Here is an 18,400-nt window from a genome sequence, read left to right on the forward strand (position 1 = left end):
GTGGGGGTGTTTTGGACTCTGCCCCTGGATCGAAGTCAGAGGTTAACAGCGTTTTTCTTATCTCAAGGCCGGTCAAAGAGCGCCAGGAAGGTCGCTGCGTACGTTTATCAGCCAGGCAGGGCATCTCGTGGGGGGGTCACACGGGGCGGTGCTGTGGGCGCTGGTGTCAGATCATCTTCAGGTTCTGTCATTTTAATAGTTCCGTTTTTTGTTTTTCTCCCCATGATCTTCCGTTCAGCCCGGTGACCGCCTCTGCTCCCCGATGTAACGTTCTGGACTAGCAGCAGGGGGCGCCAGACACTCCCGTCCTCTGCTCAGGTGAACGTGGGAAAAAGCGCTGAGGTTCAGAAACGTGCGAGAGACTTGTGCAAGTTTTTCCCTAACCGCGCGTTTCGCAGAACTTCCCCAGTCTGCAGGTTGCAACACATGTGGCAGCCATTTCTGAAAAATGACGGTCCTGCAGGAAGTTTAGAAAATCGTGGTCTGTTCCTCATTCAGACCCTGGGTGATTTCCCCCGTCCCCGCTGTATCCCATGCAGCATATAACCAGTGTCTGCGATCCGCTGCCGGCTGCATGGCTGCCACCTGCGTACACATGACGGTCGCTGGCGCTGATCCTCTGCAGGTGTAGAGATATCGGCGCGCTCGTCCTGTTTATTCAGGTGCAGAGACCCTGGAGCGAGAGCGACACTGCCCCAAACGTACGCGGAGCACCAAATGACGGCTGGGAAATACAAGGCGGCTGCAGTGATGAAGGACAGCGGGCGACAGCTGGGGGGCCCCAAACATTCACTTCTGAGTGTACTTTTGTATACTCCAGTCACATCCAGAGCTGCTGCAAGAAACAGACTGTGACAGGTTATACACATGAAAATAAAAATGTCATATGATAAAACATGGGACTCTTTACTGTAAGAGCAGTGAGACTATGGACTCTTTACTGTAAGAGCAGTGAGACTATGGACTCTATACTGTAAGAGCAGTGAGACTATGGACTCTATACTGTAAGAGCAGTGAGACTATGGACTCTATACTGTAAGAGCAGTGAGACTATGGACTCTATACTGTAAGAGCAGTGAGACTATGGACTCTATACTGTAAGAGCGGTGAGACTATGGACTCTTTACTGTAAGAGCAGTGAGACTATGGACTCTTTACTGTGAGAGCGGTGAGACTATGGACTCTATACTGTAAGAGCAGTGAGACTATGGACTCTATACTGTAAGAGCAGTGAGACTATGGACTCTTTACTGTAAGAGCGGTGAGACTATGGACTCTTTACTGTAAGAGCGGTGAGACTGTGGACTCTTTACTGTAAGAGCAGTGAGACTATGGACTCTTTACTGTAAGAGCAGTGAGACTATGGACTCTATACTGTAAGAGCGGTGAGACTGTGGACTCTATACTGTAAGAGCAGTGAGACTATGGACTCTATACTGTAAGAGCAGTGAGACTATGGACTCTATACTGTAAGAGCTGTGAGACTATGGACTCTTTACTGTAAGAGCGGTGAGACTATGGACTCTATACTGTAAGAGCGGTGAGACTGTGGACTCTATACTGTAAGAGCGGTGAGACTATGGACTCTTTACTGTAAGAGCGGTGAGACTATGGACTCTATACTGTAAGAGCAGTGAGACTATGGACTCTATACTGTAAGAGCAGTGAGACTATGGACTCCATACTGTAAGAGCAGTGAGACTATGGACTCTGTACTGTAAGAGCAGTGAGACTACGGACTCTTTACTGTAAGAGCAGTGAGACTATGGACTCTGTACTGTAAGAGCAGTGAGACTATGGACTCTTTACAGTAAGAGCAGTGAGACTATGGACTCTTTACAGTAAGAGCAGTGAGACTATGGACTCTTTACTGTAAGAGCAGTAAGACTATGGTCTCTATACTGTAAGAGCAGTGAGACTATGGTCTCTATACTGTAAGAGCAGTGAGACTATGGACTCTATACTGTAAGAGCAGTGAGACTATGGACTCTTTACTGTAAGAGCAGTGAGACTATGGACTCTTTACAGTAAGAGCAGTGAGACTGGAACTGTCTGCTAGAGGAGGCTGTAATGGTGAACTCATCGGAGGAGCTCAGGAGGGGCCGGGATGTCTGTTCCAGATGGTCTTCTTTGGCTGAGCTCAGAGATCTGACGTCCCGGCAGAACAGAAAATCATTTTTAACCTTTGCCATGAAAACCGGTATTCTGGCCTCTGCTCCAGTTATCCCCAGCTTCTTCCAGGAACACCCGGGGGAGGTCACGGCATTACGGCAATATTACTGTTTCTGGAGATGGGGCGATGATCCAGGGAATTATTCTGCCAGACTTGGAGTTGGGAAGAAAAGTTTTCCCCTAAAATGAGGAAAACGGACTTCTACCTGAGGGATTTTACTGCCTCTGGATGAACGTGGCAGGGTAACCTATGTCTTATCGTTCTGTTACATCACTTACCATACTGTGGTCACATACAGAACTGAATCCACCAGTCTTGTTCTCTCAGAGGCTTCGAGAACTGCCGTTCAGCTGCACCTTGGTCACCTTAGTGAGGAGGCTGTGTTGTACCAGAGTGTAGAGAAGTTCATGGGGAAATATGGAGATTCCTAGTGCCAGAAGACCCCGCTCTGAGAAGTTAAATGAAAAAGCAGTCACCACAAGGGGGAGCTCACGGATTTATTATTGAGGTCTATAGGAGCTGTGTCTATCACTGTGTGGTGAGCTCCCTCTAGTGGTGGCTACAGGAAGTCAGAAAATTTTCTGCAGAAGTGGGGATTCACATGCTGATTTATAATGGAGCTGCATGGGAGCTCCACGTAGTGGTGGGTGCAAGAAATCAGGCCATCGGTGTGTGATGAGCAGAAAGAAGGTTCGGCACCACTGCCTGCATAAAAAACCGTGCTATATAATAGATGCTGACAATGAGCACAGTGACTGTACCAGTAGGGATGACGCCGCCATCTTTTGCTCCTGAAGTCGCTACATCAGCATAGAAGGGTGACCTGATCTACTCCATGTTCACACTGTGAAGATGCCAGAAGCATGTGGGGACCAAAGGACGCTGCCGCTACTCCATGACTGTCCAGCTGAAAGCAGGGAGCATTAGAGACAGGCACTGAGAATGCAGCTCTGGATGTGAGTGGAGAACAATACATGATGTTACTCAGTACATTACAGATAGAATAAGTGACGGATAAGGTTTCTGCACGTGATTAGTATTTTTATGTTGTGACCTCCCCCGGGTGTGTGATCGCCCCTGGATGACATCACTGGGAGAAGCTGGGGATAACTGGAGCAGAGGCCAGATGGATCGGTTTTCATGCTAAAGGTTAAAAATGCTTTTCTATCTATCTGGAGCTTCAGATCTCTGAGATCAGCTATAATAAGAGCATCTGGAACAGGTTCATACGTGATCCATGCTCCGGACACGAGCGGGAAAGGTCGTACATTTCTACTGGGGTCCAGGAGCTTCACAGAGCCGCATGGTATTATATATGTAATTGTATACAGAAAATACCCAGGTTATACCAGCATGGTCCATATCACTATATACAAGAAGATGTATAACTTATACCAGCTGTACATATATAATTATATACAGAAAATACCCAGGTTATACCAGCATGCTCCATATCACTATATACAAGAAGATGTATAACTTATACCAGCTGTACATATATAATTATATACAGGAGATGCCCAGGTTATACCAGCTGTACATATATAACTATATACAAGAAGATGTATAACTGATACCAGCTGTACATATATAATTATATACAGGAGATACCCAGGTTATACCAGCTGTACATATATAATTATATACAGGAGATGCCCAGGTTATACCAGCATGCTCCATATCACTATATACAAGAAGATGTATAACTTATACCAGCTGTACATATATTATTATATACAGGAGATGCCCAGGTTATACCAGCTGTACATATATTATTATATACAGGAGATGCCCAGGTTATACCAGCTGTACATATATAATTATATACAGGAGATGCCCAGGTTATACCAGCTGTACATATATAATTATATACAGGAGATACCCAGGTTATACCAGCTGTACATATATAATTATATACAGGAGATACCCAGGTTATACCAGCATGCTCCATATCACTATATACAAGAAGATGTATAACTTATACCAGCTGTACATATATAATTATATACAGGAGATACCCAGGTTATACCAGCATGGTCCATATCACTATATACAAGAAGATGTATAACTTATACCGGCTGTACATATATAATTATATACAGGAGATACCCAGGTTATACCAGCTGTACATATATAATTATATACAGGAGATACCCAGGTTATACCAGCTGTACATATATAATTATATACAGGAGATGCCAGGTTATACCAGCATGGTCCATATCACTATATACAAGATATATAACTTATACCAGCTGTACATATATAATTATATACAGGAGATGCCCAGGTTATACCAGCTGTACATATATAATTATATACAGGAGATGCCCAGGTTATACCATCTGTACATATATAATTATATACAGGAGATACTCAGGTTATACCAGCTGTACATATACAGTTATTCATATGCTGGGTGACAAGACCACCGTTGATTGTTAAAGGGAACCTGTCACATTGAAGATGGTGTCTCAGCTGAGGGCCACATGATATATAGCCAATCACTGATCGGTCCGTCTCCTTGAGATCAAACTCCAGAATGAGCAGAATTTAAATGAATACATTACAACTTACACTGAATCTTTTCCCACAAAGCTATAATATACCAATCTGCTCCGCTCCTCCTGCTCTATAACCTGCTGCCTTCAGCCCAGACACCATCTTCAACATGACAGGTTCCTTTTAATGCCTCCGCTCTGCACTCAACCTATAAAGCTCTCACTTCTTATGCTCCGATCTCATCCAGAGCTGCATTCATAGTTCTTTAGAGATCTGCCTCTGGTTGTGGCTATAGCTGGTAACGATGTGCAGAATAACAATGAAGAGAAATCCCTCTCGATGCGGTGACTCATGTGCTGTAATAAATGCCACATTCCGGACTAAGCCTGGACATGGAGTCACCTGGGTGCAAGATGGTGGGCGGAGGGCGAAGCTGAAATTTAGAGCCAAGCAAAGGGACCGTAATTAGGCATTTTACTGTAACCGCCCTGTGTCCTCAGAGCCATAGTACATGTCAACATCTTTAAAGCTAGAACCAGCCCAAAGATCTTTCTGTCAGTTTAATTCTATCTCAGAGGGAGTGTCCTCTCTGCTGCAGCTGGTGGCAGTTGAAGTATGCAACTGAGTAGTATGAAGTGTGCAACATGCGTCCATCTCGGTGAGCAGGACAGAGAAATTAATAAAGGGGAAAACAGCAGGTGGCGCTGTACAGATAGATTTCATTAAATAACTCAGTAGCTATAAAAAAAAAAAATTACATACAATTACAAAAGTATCTGGATCCAGGAGCTGGTTTGAAAACGGTAGAATATTTTCTGTGGACAACCCCTTTAAAGGATCCTCTGCACCTCCGCAGATCAATAAGACTGAGTACAGAGGGGATAAAAGCAAATATTAGTCACATTGTCATCTATGTAAAATCTACCAGGAACTGGAGCACTAAACCGCTGAACACTAGGGACTGGAGCACTAAACCGCTGGACACTCGGGACTGGAGCACTAAACCGCTGGACACTAGGGACTGGAGCACTAAACCGCTGGACACTCGGGACTGGAGCACTAAACCGCTGGACACTCGGGACTGGAGCACTAAACCGCTGGACACTAGGGACTGGAGCACTAAACCGCTGGACACTAGGGACTGGAGCACTAAACCGCTGGACACTCGGGACTGGAGCACTAAACCGCTGGACACTAGGGACTGGAGCACTAAACCGCTGGACACTAAGGACTGGAGCACTAAACTGCTGAACACTAGGGACTGGAGCACTAAACCGCTGGACACTAGGGACTGGAGCACTAAACCGCTGGACACTAGGGACTGGAGCACTAAACCGCTGGACACTCGGGACTGGAGCACTAAACCGCTGGACACTAGGGACTGGAGCACTAAACCGCTGGACACTAGGGACTGGAGCACTAAACCGCTGAACACTAAGGACTGGAGCACTAAACCGCTGAACACTAGGGACTGGAGCACTAAACCGCTGGACACTAGGGACTGGAGCACTAAACCACTGGACACTAGGGACTAGAGCACTAAATCCCTGGACATCATGGACCAGAGATCAAAACCACTGCACGTGTGAGAGTGGAGCACTAGACCACTGAACACCAGGGGTGGAGGCACTAAACCGCTGGACACTAGGTACTGGAGCACTAAACCACTGGACACTAGGGACTGGAGCACTAAACCACTGAACACCAGGGATTGGAGCGCTAAACCACTGGACACCATGGACCAGAGATCAAAACCACTGTATGTGTGGGAGTGGAGCACTGAACCACTGGACACCAGAGACTGGAGCACTAAGCCACTGGACATCAGGGAATGGAGCACTAAACCACTGGACACCAGGGATTGGATTATTAAACCACTGGACACCAGGGACTGGAGCACTAAACCACTGGACACCAGGGACTGGAGCACTAAACCACTGGACACCAGGGATTGGATTATTAAACCAATGGACACCAGTGAATGGAAACCAATGAAGCAGATAGGTTAGAAGGTGAAAAAATGGGCAACCATTAGAATCTGGGCGACTGTGACAAGGGCCAAATTGTAATGACTGGGCCAGAACATCTCCAGAATGTGTTCCAGGTAAGTAGTGGTTATTATCTACCAAAAGTGGCCCAAGGATGATGGCAAGGTGTCAGGGCACACAGGACATCACAGCCTGCTATGTGTGAGGTATGTAGCCACAGACGGGTCAGTGTCCATGCTGACCACTAGTCACCACTAATAGTGTCTACAATGAGACCGTGAGCATCAGAACTGGAGCACGGAGCAATCGAAGAAGGCGGCCTGGTCTGATGAATCAGGTTACAGCATGTGGACGGCCGGGGGTGTGTGCGTCACTTACCTGGGGTACGGATGTCACCAGGTGCACTATGGGAGGAAGGCGGCCTGGTCTGCTGAATCAGGTTACAGCATGTGGACCGCCGGGTGTGTGTGTGTCACTTACCTGGGGTACGGATGGCACCAGGTGCACTATGGAAGGAAGGCGGCCTGGTCTGATGAATCAGGTTACAGCATGTGGACAGCCGGGTGTGTGTGCGTCACTTACCTGGGGTACGGATGTCACCAGGTGCACTATGGGAGGAAGGCGGCCTGGTCTGCTGAATCAGGTTACAGCATGTGGACCGCCGGGTGTGTGTGTGTCACTTACCTGGGGTACGGATGGCACCAGGTGCACTATGGGAGGAAGGCGGCCTGGTCTGATGAATCAGGTTACAGCATGTGGACAGCCGGGTGTGTGTGCGTCACTTACCTGGGGTACGGATGGCACCAGGTGCACTATGGAAGGAAGGCGGCCTGGTCTGATGAATCAGGTTACAGCATGTGGACCGCCGGGTGTGTGTGTGTCACTTACCTGGGGTACGGATGGCACCAGGTGCACTATGGGAGGAAGGCGGCCTGGTCTGATGAATCCGGTTACAGCATGTGGATTTGTGGGGGGGTGTTTGTCACTTACCTGGGGTACGGATGGCACCAGGTGCTCTATGGGAGGAAGGCGGCCTGGTCTGATGAATCAGGTTACAGCATGTGGACGGCCGGGGGTGTGTGCGTCACTTACCTGGGGTATGGATGGCATCAGGTGCACTATGGGAGGAAGGCGGCCTGGTCTGATGAATCAGGTTACAGCATGTGGACGGCCGGGGGTGTGTGCGTCACTTACCTGGGGTACGGATGGCACCAGGTGCACTATGGGAGGAAGGCGGCCTGGTCTGATGAATCCGGTTACAGCATGTGGACGGCCGGGTGTGTGTGCGTCACTTACCTAGGGAGGAGATGGCACCAGGTGCACTATGGGAGGAAGGCGGCCTGGTCTGATGAATCAGGTTACAGCATGTGGATTTGTGGGGGGGTGTTTGTCACTTACCTGGGGAGGAGATGGCACCAGGTGCACTATGGGAGGAAGGCGGCCTGGTCTGATGAATCAGGTTACAGCATGTGGATTTGTGGGGGGTGTTTGTCACTTACCTGGGGAGGAGATGGCACCAGGTGCCCTGTAGGTATAGGACAAGCCGGTGGAGGCAATGTACGGCTGGCACCACGTGGATGTGCCACGTACCACCTACCTAACACCGTACAGAGGTGCTGAGGCAGGTTTTAATGTTCTGGCTAATGTGTATAATCTCCTGTTATATCCGCGCTCTCCGTGTTTTCATCGTGGAATGTTCGCCTTTCTATTTTCAACCTTTTTTTCCGGGCGTTTTCTATTATTTTTCCTGGAGTCGATTCCCTCACAGACAGAAGGCGCTATGATCTGCTCTTTCCATGACTCCGACGTGGGAGGAAACAAGGAACGCCGTCTGCTGCCAAAGAGTTAAAGGGGGCCTCCACTTTCAGCCGACATGAGGTAAACATCCAGAACCTGACTGGTACTCCCCGGGTACAGAAAGGTCATTCCCCAGACCATACGGGAATCACGTCTCCTCTCACCCACATACGTACGCCCCCCTACATATGTATTCATGAACCAGGGAGCTCAGGATGAACAGAGCAATCCACTCTCCTAGGAGAATAGTAGGCGACTACAGATGATAAGAAAACCGCAACTGCAGCCTACGTGAAGATGGCGACAGCGCAGGTATAAATAGAAGTTGTTTGGGCCGGGAATAAATATTTTATTTGGCGTCTGTGCAGTATCCTCCGGGGGAGGGGGGCCTTGGCCTTGCTGGGTGATCGCTGCCAGCAAACTGTTAACTTGTAAATGGATCCGTCCTCGTCACGTGCGGAAAACTCTCCGCATAATTAATGGCCTGGGACAAGGGCGGTGAAATGGAGCGAGACACGGATGGCGAGGCGGAGCATGTTTTCCATCTAACGCACACAATACCACTCCACCTGCGTGAGAGCAGAGTCACATGGTTTACCTGAGGTGGACATCCAATCACAGAGCAGCTTTCAAGTGTTAGACTGCGCTGGGAAAATGAAAGCTGCGCTGTGATTGGTCGCTATGGGCAACAGGGATAAATGAGGCCCAGTGTTTTATAATGGCCGCCTTGGTCTCCTTATCACAATGGACGCCACATTGGTTCAGATGGAGGGAAAACAGATTGTTAACCTGCCATCCTTTACTTTAAAACTGCCCTGTGCAGCGGAGACACCGGAGTCCGACGGAAACCATGGCGGACGGCAAGAACTGATACAAAATGGACGCTGCCGGGACAATGTGTTACTGTCATCCTCATCTCCGGGGTCAAAACGAAATCATCATACATGATATACGGAAGTTATCGTTAACGCTTTGTTGCACATACCTGATTTTGCCCAATTAAAGGGGCGGGTCTTATGCAAGCACCGCCCCAAAAGTGGAGGTATTGTGGGCCTTCATAGATGGTCCAAGAGGCGGGGCTTAACATCCCAATTTTCACGTTCTCATTGTTGGTTTTTACGTAAATGAGGCCCCTCCCGCCACCATGGCCTCTGCTGGTCACCTGGACCTTGCTGCTGCAGAGGATGATGAGTGTTCTCCTCCCCGCAGGTGGACATCACTTCCATCATCGTTTATGTAGAAGAAACAAAGGAGCATTTAGGATGTGCGGCCGGCGCTGCAGGATATGAGCAAGGCCGCGGCGTTTAAAGGTATACTGACACAAGTGAGGTCAGTATTAAAAGAACAAAACTAAACGAGAAGAAAGCGCGTCACAGGGAAGAAGGTGGAAAAAGCAACTTATACACAGATACGTGAAACTGCGGCATCTCCGTCGCCTCGCAGGAACATGCAGCTAACCTCCCTGTCCACAGGATGCCTGTAACTGTACCAAAACCAACTCGGTCATCAAAAAGGGGAGAGGAAGGGGATGCAGCTGCAGTTCCCCTGTGAGACTGCACATTGGGAGAGGAAGGGGATGCAGCTGCAGTTCCCCTGTGAGGCTGCATGCTGTGAGAGGGGAGAGGAAGGGGATGCTGCAGCAGTTCCTCTGTGAGGCTGCACGTTGTGAGAGGGGAGAGGAAGGGGATGCTGCTGCAGTTCCCCTGTGAGGCTGCATGCAGTGAGAGGAAGGGGATGCTGCAGCAGTTCCTCTGTGAGGCTGGACGCTGTGAGAGGGGAGAGGAAGGGGATGCAGCTGCAGTTCCCCTGTGAGGCTGCATGCTGTGAGGGGGGAGAGGAAGGGGATGCTGCAGCAGTTCCTCTGTGAGGCTGCATGCTGTGAGAGGGGAGAGAAAGGGGATGCTGCTGCAGTTCCTCTGTGAGGCTGCACGCTGTGAGAGGGGAGAGGAAAGAGATGCAGCTGCAGTTCCCCTGTGAGGCTGCACGATGTGAGAGGGGAGAGGGAGGGGATGCAGCTGAAGTTCCCATGTTGCCCTGTTAGGCTGCATGCTGTGAGACGGGAGAGAAAGGGGATGCAGCTACAGTTCTCCTGTAAAGCTGCACGCTGTGAGAGGGCAGAGGAAGGGGATGCAGCTGCAGTTCCCCTGTAAAGCTGCATGCTATGAGAGGGGAGAGGAAGGAGAGACAGCTGCAGCTCCCCTGTAAAGCTGCACGCTGTGAGAGGGGACAGGAAGGGGATGCTGCTGCAGTTCCTCTGTGAGGCTGCACGCTGTGAGAGGGGAGAGGAGGGGATGCAGCTGCAGTTCCCCTGTGAGGCTGCACGATGTGAGAGGGGAGAGAGAGGGGATGCAGCTGAAGTTCCCATGTTGCCCTGTTAGGCTGCATGCTGTGAGACGGGAGAGAAAGGGGATGCAGCTGCAGTTCCCCTGTAAAGCTGCACGCTGTGAGAGGGGAGAGGAAGGAGAGACAGCTGCAGTTCCCCTGTAAAGCTGCACGCTGTGAGAGGGGAGAGGAAGGGGATGCAGCTGCAGTTCCCCTGTAAAGCTGCATGCTATGAGAGGGGAGAGGAAGGAGAGACAGCTGCAGCTCCCCTGTAAAGCTGCACGCTGTGAGAGGGGACAGGAAGGGGATGCAGCTGCAGTTCCCCTGTGAGGCCGCACGCTCTGAGAGGGGAGAGGAGGGGATGCAGCTGCAGTTCCCCTGTGAGGCTGCATGCTGTGACAGGGGAGAGGGAGCAGCTCAGCTCTGACATCACATTAGGAAGAACCCCCCCCCCCCCTTCCCAGCAGGTGTTAGAAAGTGTGCAGAGCGGAGGAAAAGGACAGAGAAATGCAGACGAGGCACACAATCGCCGCTCTGCGTCTAATGTACACTAACTGAGCTATAAAAAACTGTGCAAAAAAGAAGAAATGGAAGAAAAGGAAGCGCAAAAATGAGAAAAACAAAAATGGAAAAATCAAACTGAAACGGCAATAAACCCGACACACAGGTGCGGGGGCTCGGGTGCCGGCCTGCATCCGGGCGGTGTATGAAGTCTGAGCCTCCAGATAATGAAATGTCTGAAAAATGCCAAATATTTCCACGTCCCGAGGCCTGAGCCGTCAAATATCTTCAGTTTTATCTTTTTGGATTTGTCCTCCCTCTGACTCCGCAGACGTAACATTTACCATCGCCACCTGCTATAAGCATCTTTTTCAGCTATTTCCTCCTTGACATCTGGAAACTGTCAGTAAGCCGATGAATTGTCTCTATTTGCCTGATGGCGGCCGTCTGTGAGTACTGGGGGTGAGGACGTGTTAAGGGGACACCCCACCTGCAGCCTGCACGGACAGCCGCTTCTATTGTAACGCGAGGAATGAGACAGGCGACCCGCCATAAATGATACCGCAGTCTGGCTAGCGGCCATGCTCTTATCTCTCCCCATTAAAGGCACAACTGACGACCGACCTGCAGGGAGAGTGTGACAGTGATCCCGAAATGGCGGCAGCCTCTACTGACCCCCCCATACCTGCGGCGTCCCCTAACACACAGGTATAACAGGGGGAGCGGGCACACCCTGGTGTCTATGGGGGGCACGGTATTATAAATGGCACATACAATCCACAAAGTATGCGAACTAAAAATACGGTCGTGTGAATGAGGCCTTATTATGATAAGGGGGACACGACCCCCAGCAGACGCTGCACAATGAGCAGGAATGGCGGTGTAATATAGGCTGAGGGGTCACAGTATGTCAGGGCTACATAATAGTACAGGAAAACATCTCCTGGCGTAACGTACAGTTGTGTTCAAAATAATAGCAGTGCGTTTAAAAAAGGGAATAAAGCTCCAAATCCTTCTAATAGCTTTTATTTCCATCCACACAGATGCACTGGGAACACTACACCTTCTATTCCACATCAAAACACGAAGAAAAATATATCAAATTGGTGTTGTTCCTTTAAGAAAATGGAAAAAAAGTGAATATTAGACTGTTCAAAAAAATAGCAGTGTTTGTCTTCTTCTTTACAAACTCAAACATTCAGTCTATAAACTGAGAAATCCTGTCCGAATAAAAATATTTGTGCAGTGGCCCCCCAGTTTAGTATGATGGAGTGCGGCGCTCTATCATCGGCGAACCCCAAAGCCGTTAGATGTAGGGGACAAATCGTAGATAAGTATGAAAGGCGCACGGAATGGATTTGGAGACGGTGATAGTGATAAAATGGTATATTTTTTATAATATATTAAAAATTTGATATAAAAAGGTAACAAAGCAGTAGGGGTGCGGGGTCTTCTCTTCGTATTGGACTGGCTAAGTATCCTGGATAGTGACGTATATTCGGCTAGGAATTGTAATGTACATAAGGTGCCAAGTGCTCGATGTAGTGCTGAGTCCATAGATACGCCGGGTACATGGACATATAAACCTATACCGGACACATGGCGTGCCAGATCTCGGCTGAGTATATACAGTAAATGCTGAGTATTACGGTAATTAAAAGCTCAGTAAAAATATCGGTAAAGATATCGGCTTTGGCTTCTTGGGACAGTACACAACAAATATTTCCCAAAGATATTTGGCCTTGAGTCCTCGCCATGTTGGCTATTCTTCTATCCATTCGAATGGTAGTTTTTCGCTTTCTTCCACGTCTTTCAGATTTCGCAATTTTAAAGCATTTGCAATCATTTTAGGTGAGCAGCCGATCATTTTCTGCGCTTCTTTATATGTTTTCCCCTCTCCAATCAACTTTCTAATCAAGGTGCGCTGTTCTTCTGAACAATGTCTGACTCTAGAACGACCCATCTTACTCAGAATTTCAGAGAGAAATGCGCTGTAACCGGCGGGTACAACATTTGCCGCCTTCCTTCCTTAAATAAGGGCAATAATTGCCACCAGTTTTTCGAAGAATGAATGACCTCACCCATTGAACTCCACACTGCTAGTATTTTGAACATGCCCCTTTCACTAAGTGATTGAATTACACAGAATCGGCAGCATGTCCTGACGGCTGGGTTTCTGTTACTCTACTACACCTGCTAGTAAATTATCTGTCATGTAGAAATATCCTTTCTACCAAAACCAGTGATTGATCAGGTTTGTGATGTCTGACTGCTAATATTTTGAACACAACTGTAGGTGGCAGTGTGAAAGGGTTAAAGCAGCAGGACCTCCTCTCCTCTGCCTCCTCCCTCTGTCATCTACCTCAGATGCAGCAGTGTCCGTTGCGCACTGAGACGCAGTCACTGGAAGGTAAGTGCACGTATCCTGTACTGCCTGGCTCGGCGGTGGGGGGCACATACTTTTCTGCATTGCAGTGAGTGCGGCCAGATAATACTTACAACTGCCTGCACCACCACAGCCTGGACCGCAGAGCTGACACTCACATCCCTGCGCGCTCAGCTCCCTCATCATCAGCTTCTTGGCAGTTTTCTGCTTCGGATTACTGTCATGTCACACGTGTTTTTTATGTTACTTACGGGGAGGGGGGCTGCAACAGAGCGGGACGTGTGGGGTCTGAGAGTATACACTGACGATACAATGTAGCACACAGCAGTTTATACTGACACATTATTCTATTCAATCATAAGCAGTGTATACTGACACATATTCTAATCAATCACAAGCAGTATCTACTGACACATGTTCTATTCAGCAGTGAGCAGTATATACTGACACATGTTCTATTCAGCAGTGAGCAGTGTATACTGACACATATTCTAATCAATCATAAGCAGTGTATACTGACACATATTCTAATCAATCACAAGCAGTATCTACTGACACATGTTCTATTCAGCAGTGAGCAGTATATACTGACACATGTTCTATTCAGCAGTGAGCAGTGTATACTGACACATATTCTAATCAATCATAAGCAGTATCTACTGACACATGTGCTATTCAGCAGAGCAGTATATACTGACATGTTCTATTCAGCAGTGAGCAGTATATACTGACACATATTCTAATCAATCATAAGCAGTATCTACTGACACATGTGCTATTCAGCAGAGCAGTATATACTGACATGTTCTATTCAGCAGTGAGCAGTATATACTGACACATATTCTAATCAATCATAAGCAGTATCTACTGACACATGTTCTATTCAGCAGAGCAGTATATACTGACACATGTTCTATTCAGCAGTGAGCAGTATATACTGACATGTTCTATTCAGCAGTGAGCAGTATATACTGACACTGATGCAGAGTATAATCCGGAGAGTTGTCAGGTTGTCGTGCATCATGTGACCAGGGTGACTGACCGCGGGGTCGTTGTGTGGCCCTGTACTCTGATCCTGTGCTGATAAGATAAGGGCACCGACCCATTGACCCCCAAACACGGCACCCACTACCACAGTGGGGGTCAGAGATGATAGAGGGGGACGGGGTCACTGGGGGTGCGGACCCCACACCTAATACACGGGGGTCCGGGGGCCCCCCATATATGACCACAACACGCTCACCGGTAAGTGCAGCTTCACAACTTTGCGCTTAAATTTTTCACAATTTTTCAGATGTCTGCTTGCTGTCAGTGAATGACAACACTCAGTAAACATGTACGTGCTCGCAGCTGAGGGTTTGTTACAGTTGCATCCAGTCTACAAGATGCTAAACACAAGTCTCTCTGCTACAATGTATCAGTCTGGAGCCCAGGCTCACACCGCGTTGTCAAGGCTGGATGCAATTGTGACAAACCCTCAGCTGAGAGCAGGAGCAGCCATGTACAGGGTTACTGCTGTCTTCATTCACTGACAGCAAGCAGGGACCTGGAAAAAGCCAAAGAATATTGTATTGGTTTTTATTTCTCCAGTGAGCAGAGAGGAACGCCTCCTTGCTGACGGTTTCCATGCTGAGACAGTAGGTTTTTTTCTACATGTAGCTGACATGGTGGTAGTCAGAGGTGGCGCGTCCCTTTAAACGTTGTCAGGTGACGGCACGTGGGGCTTATTGTGCTGAGCCGTTATATCCAGGGCTGCGGGGGAGGGGGCGGCGAGCTGAGCAGGCAGAAAACACGTCCCGAACGTGACCTCCACACTGAGCCAGCACCCGATGGGGGAAGTAGTACTTTCTGCCTCGCAGACATCATCTCTCTCTCTTCCACAGATGGCATCTGAGGAGGGGCAGGTGTACGTGGTGACGGGGGGCTGCGGCTTCCTGGGGTCCCACCTGGTGCGGATGCTGGTGGAGCACGTCAGCAATGTGTCGGAGATAAGAGTATTTGACCTGCACCTGGACGAGGCGCTGCGGACGCTCAGTAACGGTGAGTAGTCGCTGGGTCGGGCGACCTCTGGCCCCTGATTTACAGGTTGGGGGGTAAACAGCACGCTGGGAGTTGTAGTCCTATCACACCCGCATGGAGCCTATAGACCTGCAGACGCCCAGCACAATGGCCTCTGATCTGGGAAAGGTTCACAATCTGTTATCAGCAGGAACCTTGAAACCGGAGACGCAGAGATTTCTGGACCCGGAGCGGCGTCTTCTTATCGGAGCAGCAGGGACGGCGTTGGGATGGGGGGGGCAAACTGGGCAATTGCCCTGCGCCCCCATCACCAAAGGGGCCCCCTTCAGGTGGTCTTCCTCCTATCTTTACAGAAAACAATGCTATGAGGCGCTGGAGTCGGAGCAGAGGTGACCCGGGATCAGTCTGCACCGGCCGGGCAGCGCGAACTCCTTCCGATGGACAGCCTGCGCTCCCGCCGTACACTCTCCGCGCCCCCGGCACACACACATATCAGCCCCTTAGGCCTCCGTCACACCAGTGTGACGGATAAGGTCCGGGTGCCTTCAGGGTGCGCTCAGTGAAACGCGCACCATTTTAGGAAAAATTGGCTTCTACCTCACAGTTTTTATTTGCCTTCCTCTGGATCAACTTGCAGAATAAGGCCCCTTTCACAAGGGCGAGTATTCCGCACGGATGCGACGCGTGAGGTGAACGCATTGCACCCGCACTGAATACTGACCCATTCATTTCTATGGGGCTGTGCACACGAGCAGTGATTTTCACGCATCACTTGTGCGTTGCGTGAAAATCGCAGCATGCTCCTCTTTGTGCGTTTTCCACGCAACGCAGGCCCCATAGAAGTGAATGGGGATGCGTGAAAATCGCAAGCAAGTGCAGATGCGGTGCGATTTTCACGCACGGTTGCTAGGAGACGATCGGGATGGAGACCCGGTCATTATTTGCCCTTATAACATGGTTATAAGGGGAAATAATTGCATTCTGAATACAGAATGCATAGTACAATAGCGCTGGAGGGGTTAAAAAAAAATAAAAAATTATTAAACTTGCCTTAATCCACTTGCTCGCGCAGCCGGCATCTCTTCTTTCTTCTTCTTTGCTGTGTGCAGGAAAAGGACCTGTGGTGACGTCACTCCAGTCATCACATGATCCATCACCATGGTAAAAGATCATGTGACGGACCATGTGATGACCGGAGTGACGTCACCACAGGTCCTGTTCCTGCACACAGCAAAGAAGAAGACAGAAGAGATGCCGGTTGCGCGAGCAAGTGGATTAAGGTGAGTTTAATAATTTTTTATTTTTTTTTAACCCCTCCAGCGCTATTATACTATGCATTCTGTATTCAGAATGCAATTATTTCCCCTCAGTTATAAAACTGAAGGTTTACAAACCGCATCTCTTAACAACCATCAGTGAAAAACGCATCGCACCCGCACTTTTTTCCGGATGCGATGCGTTTTTCACTGGAGCCCCAGTCACTTCTATGGGGCCAGGGCTGCGTGAAAAACCCAGAATATAGAACATGCTGCGATTTTCACGCAACGCAGAAGTGATGCGTGAAAAAAAACGCTCACGTGCACAGACCCATTGACATGAATGGGTCAGGATTCAGTGCGGGGGCATTGCGTTCATGTCACATATTGCACCCGAACGGAAAACTTGCTTGTGTGAAAGGGGCCTAAGTGTATGTGTGTGTAAAGTGAATGTAATTATAGTATCTCACAAAAGTGAGGACACCCCTAAGTGAGAATGGCCAAATTGTGCCCAAAGTGTCCTTTTCCCTTAGGGGTGCACTCACTTTTGTTGCCAGCAGTTCAGTCATTAATGGCGGTGTGTTGAGTTATTTTGAGGGCACACCCAATTTACACTGTTCTACAAGCCGTACACTGACGACGTTACATTGTGTCAGATCTTCAGTGTTGTCCCATGAAAAGATAGAATAAAATATTTACTAAAATGTGAGGAGTGTCCTGTACTCACTTTTCTGAGATACTGTACATATATATACAGTGGGGGAAATAATTATTTGACCCCTCACTGATTTTGTAAGTTTGTCCAATGACAAAGAAATGAAAAGTCTCAGAACAGTATCATTTCAATGGTAGGTTTATTGTAACAGTGGCAGATAGCACATCAAAAGGAAAATCGAAAAAAAAACTTTAAATAAAAGATAGCAACTGATTTGCATTTCATTGAGTGAAATAAGTATTTGAACCCCTACCAACCATTAAGAGTTCTGGCTCCCACAGAGTGGTTAGACACTTCTACTCAATTAGTCACCCTCATTAAGGACACCTGTCTTAACTAGTCACCTGTATAAAAGACACCTGTCCACAGAATCAATCAATCAAGCAGACTCCAAACTCTCCAACATGGGAAAGACCAAAGAGCTGTCCAAGGATGTCAGAGACAAAATTGTAGACCTGCACAAGGCTGGAATGGGCTACAAAACCATTAGCAAGAAGCTGGGAGAGAAGGTGACAACTGTTGGTGCGATTGTTCGAAAATGGAAGGAGCACAAAATGACCATCAATCGACCTCGCTCTGGGGCTCCACGCAAGATCTCACCTCGTGGGGTGTCAATGGTTCTGAGAAAGGTGAAAAAGCATCCTAGAACTACACGGGAGGAGTTAGTTAATGACCTCAAATTAGCAGGGACCACAGTCACCAAGAAAACCATTGGAAACACATTACACCGCAATGGATTAA

At 48.5% G+C, this 18,400-nt stretch overlaps 1 protein-coding gene across 5 annotated transcripts in view; it reads left to right on the forward strand.

Moving 5' to 3' along the window:
• The first annotated feature begins 3,395 nt into the window (after positions 1-3,395).
• HSD3B7 (hydroxy-delta-5-steroid dehydrogenase, 3 beta- and steroid delta-isomerase 7) overlaps positions 3,396-18,400 on the forward strand; it is a 37,678-nt gene continuing 22,673 nt past the window's right edge. For 3 of the 5 annotated variants that reach the window (XM_040440838.1, XM_040440839.1, XM_040440840.1), the window contains exons 1-2: positions 3,396-3,479; positions 15,553-15,709. In XM_040440838.1, the coding sequence (XP_040296772.1) occupies positions 3,411-3,479; positions 15,553-15,709 (226 nt within the window). In that variant the 5' untranslated portion in view covers positions 3,396-3,410. Of the gene's footprint in view, positions 3,480-13,569; positions 13,694-14,878; positions 14,915-15,552; positions 15,710-18,400 lie in introns of those variants that run through there. The other 2 variants (XM_040440843.1, XM_040440842.1) reach the window with 2 other exon arrangements.

The sequence above is a fragment of the Bufo bufo genome, chromosome 7, assembly GCF_905171765.1.
Source record: "Bufo bufo chromosome 7, aBufBuf1.1, whole genome shotgun sequence".
NCBI lineage: Eukaryota > Metazoa > Chordata > Amphibia > Anura > Bufonidae > Bufo > Bufo bufo.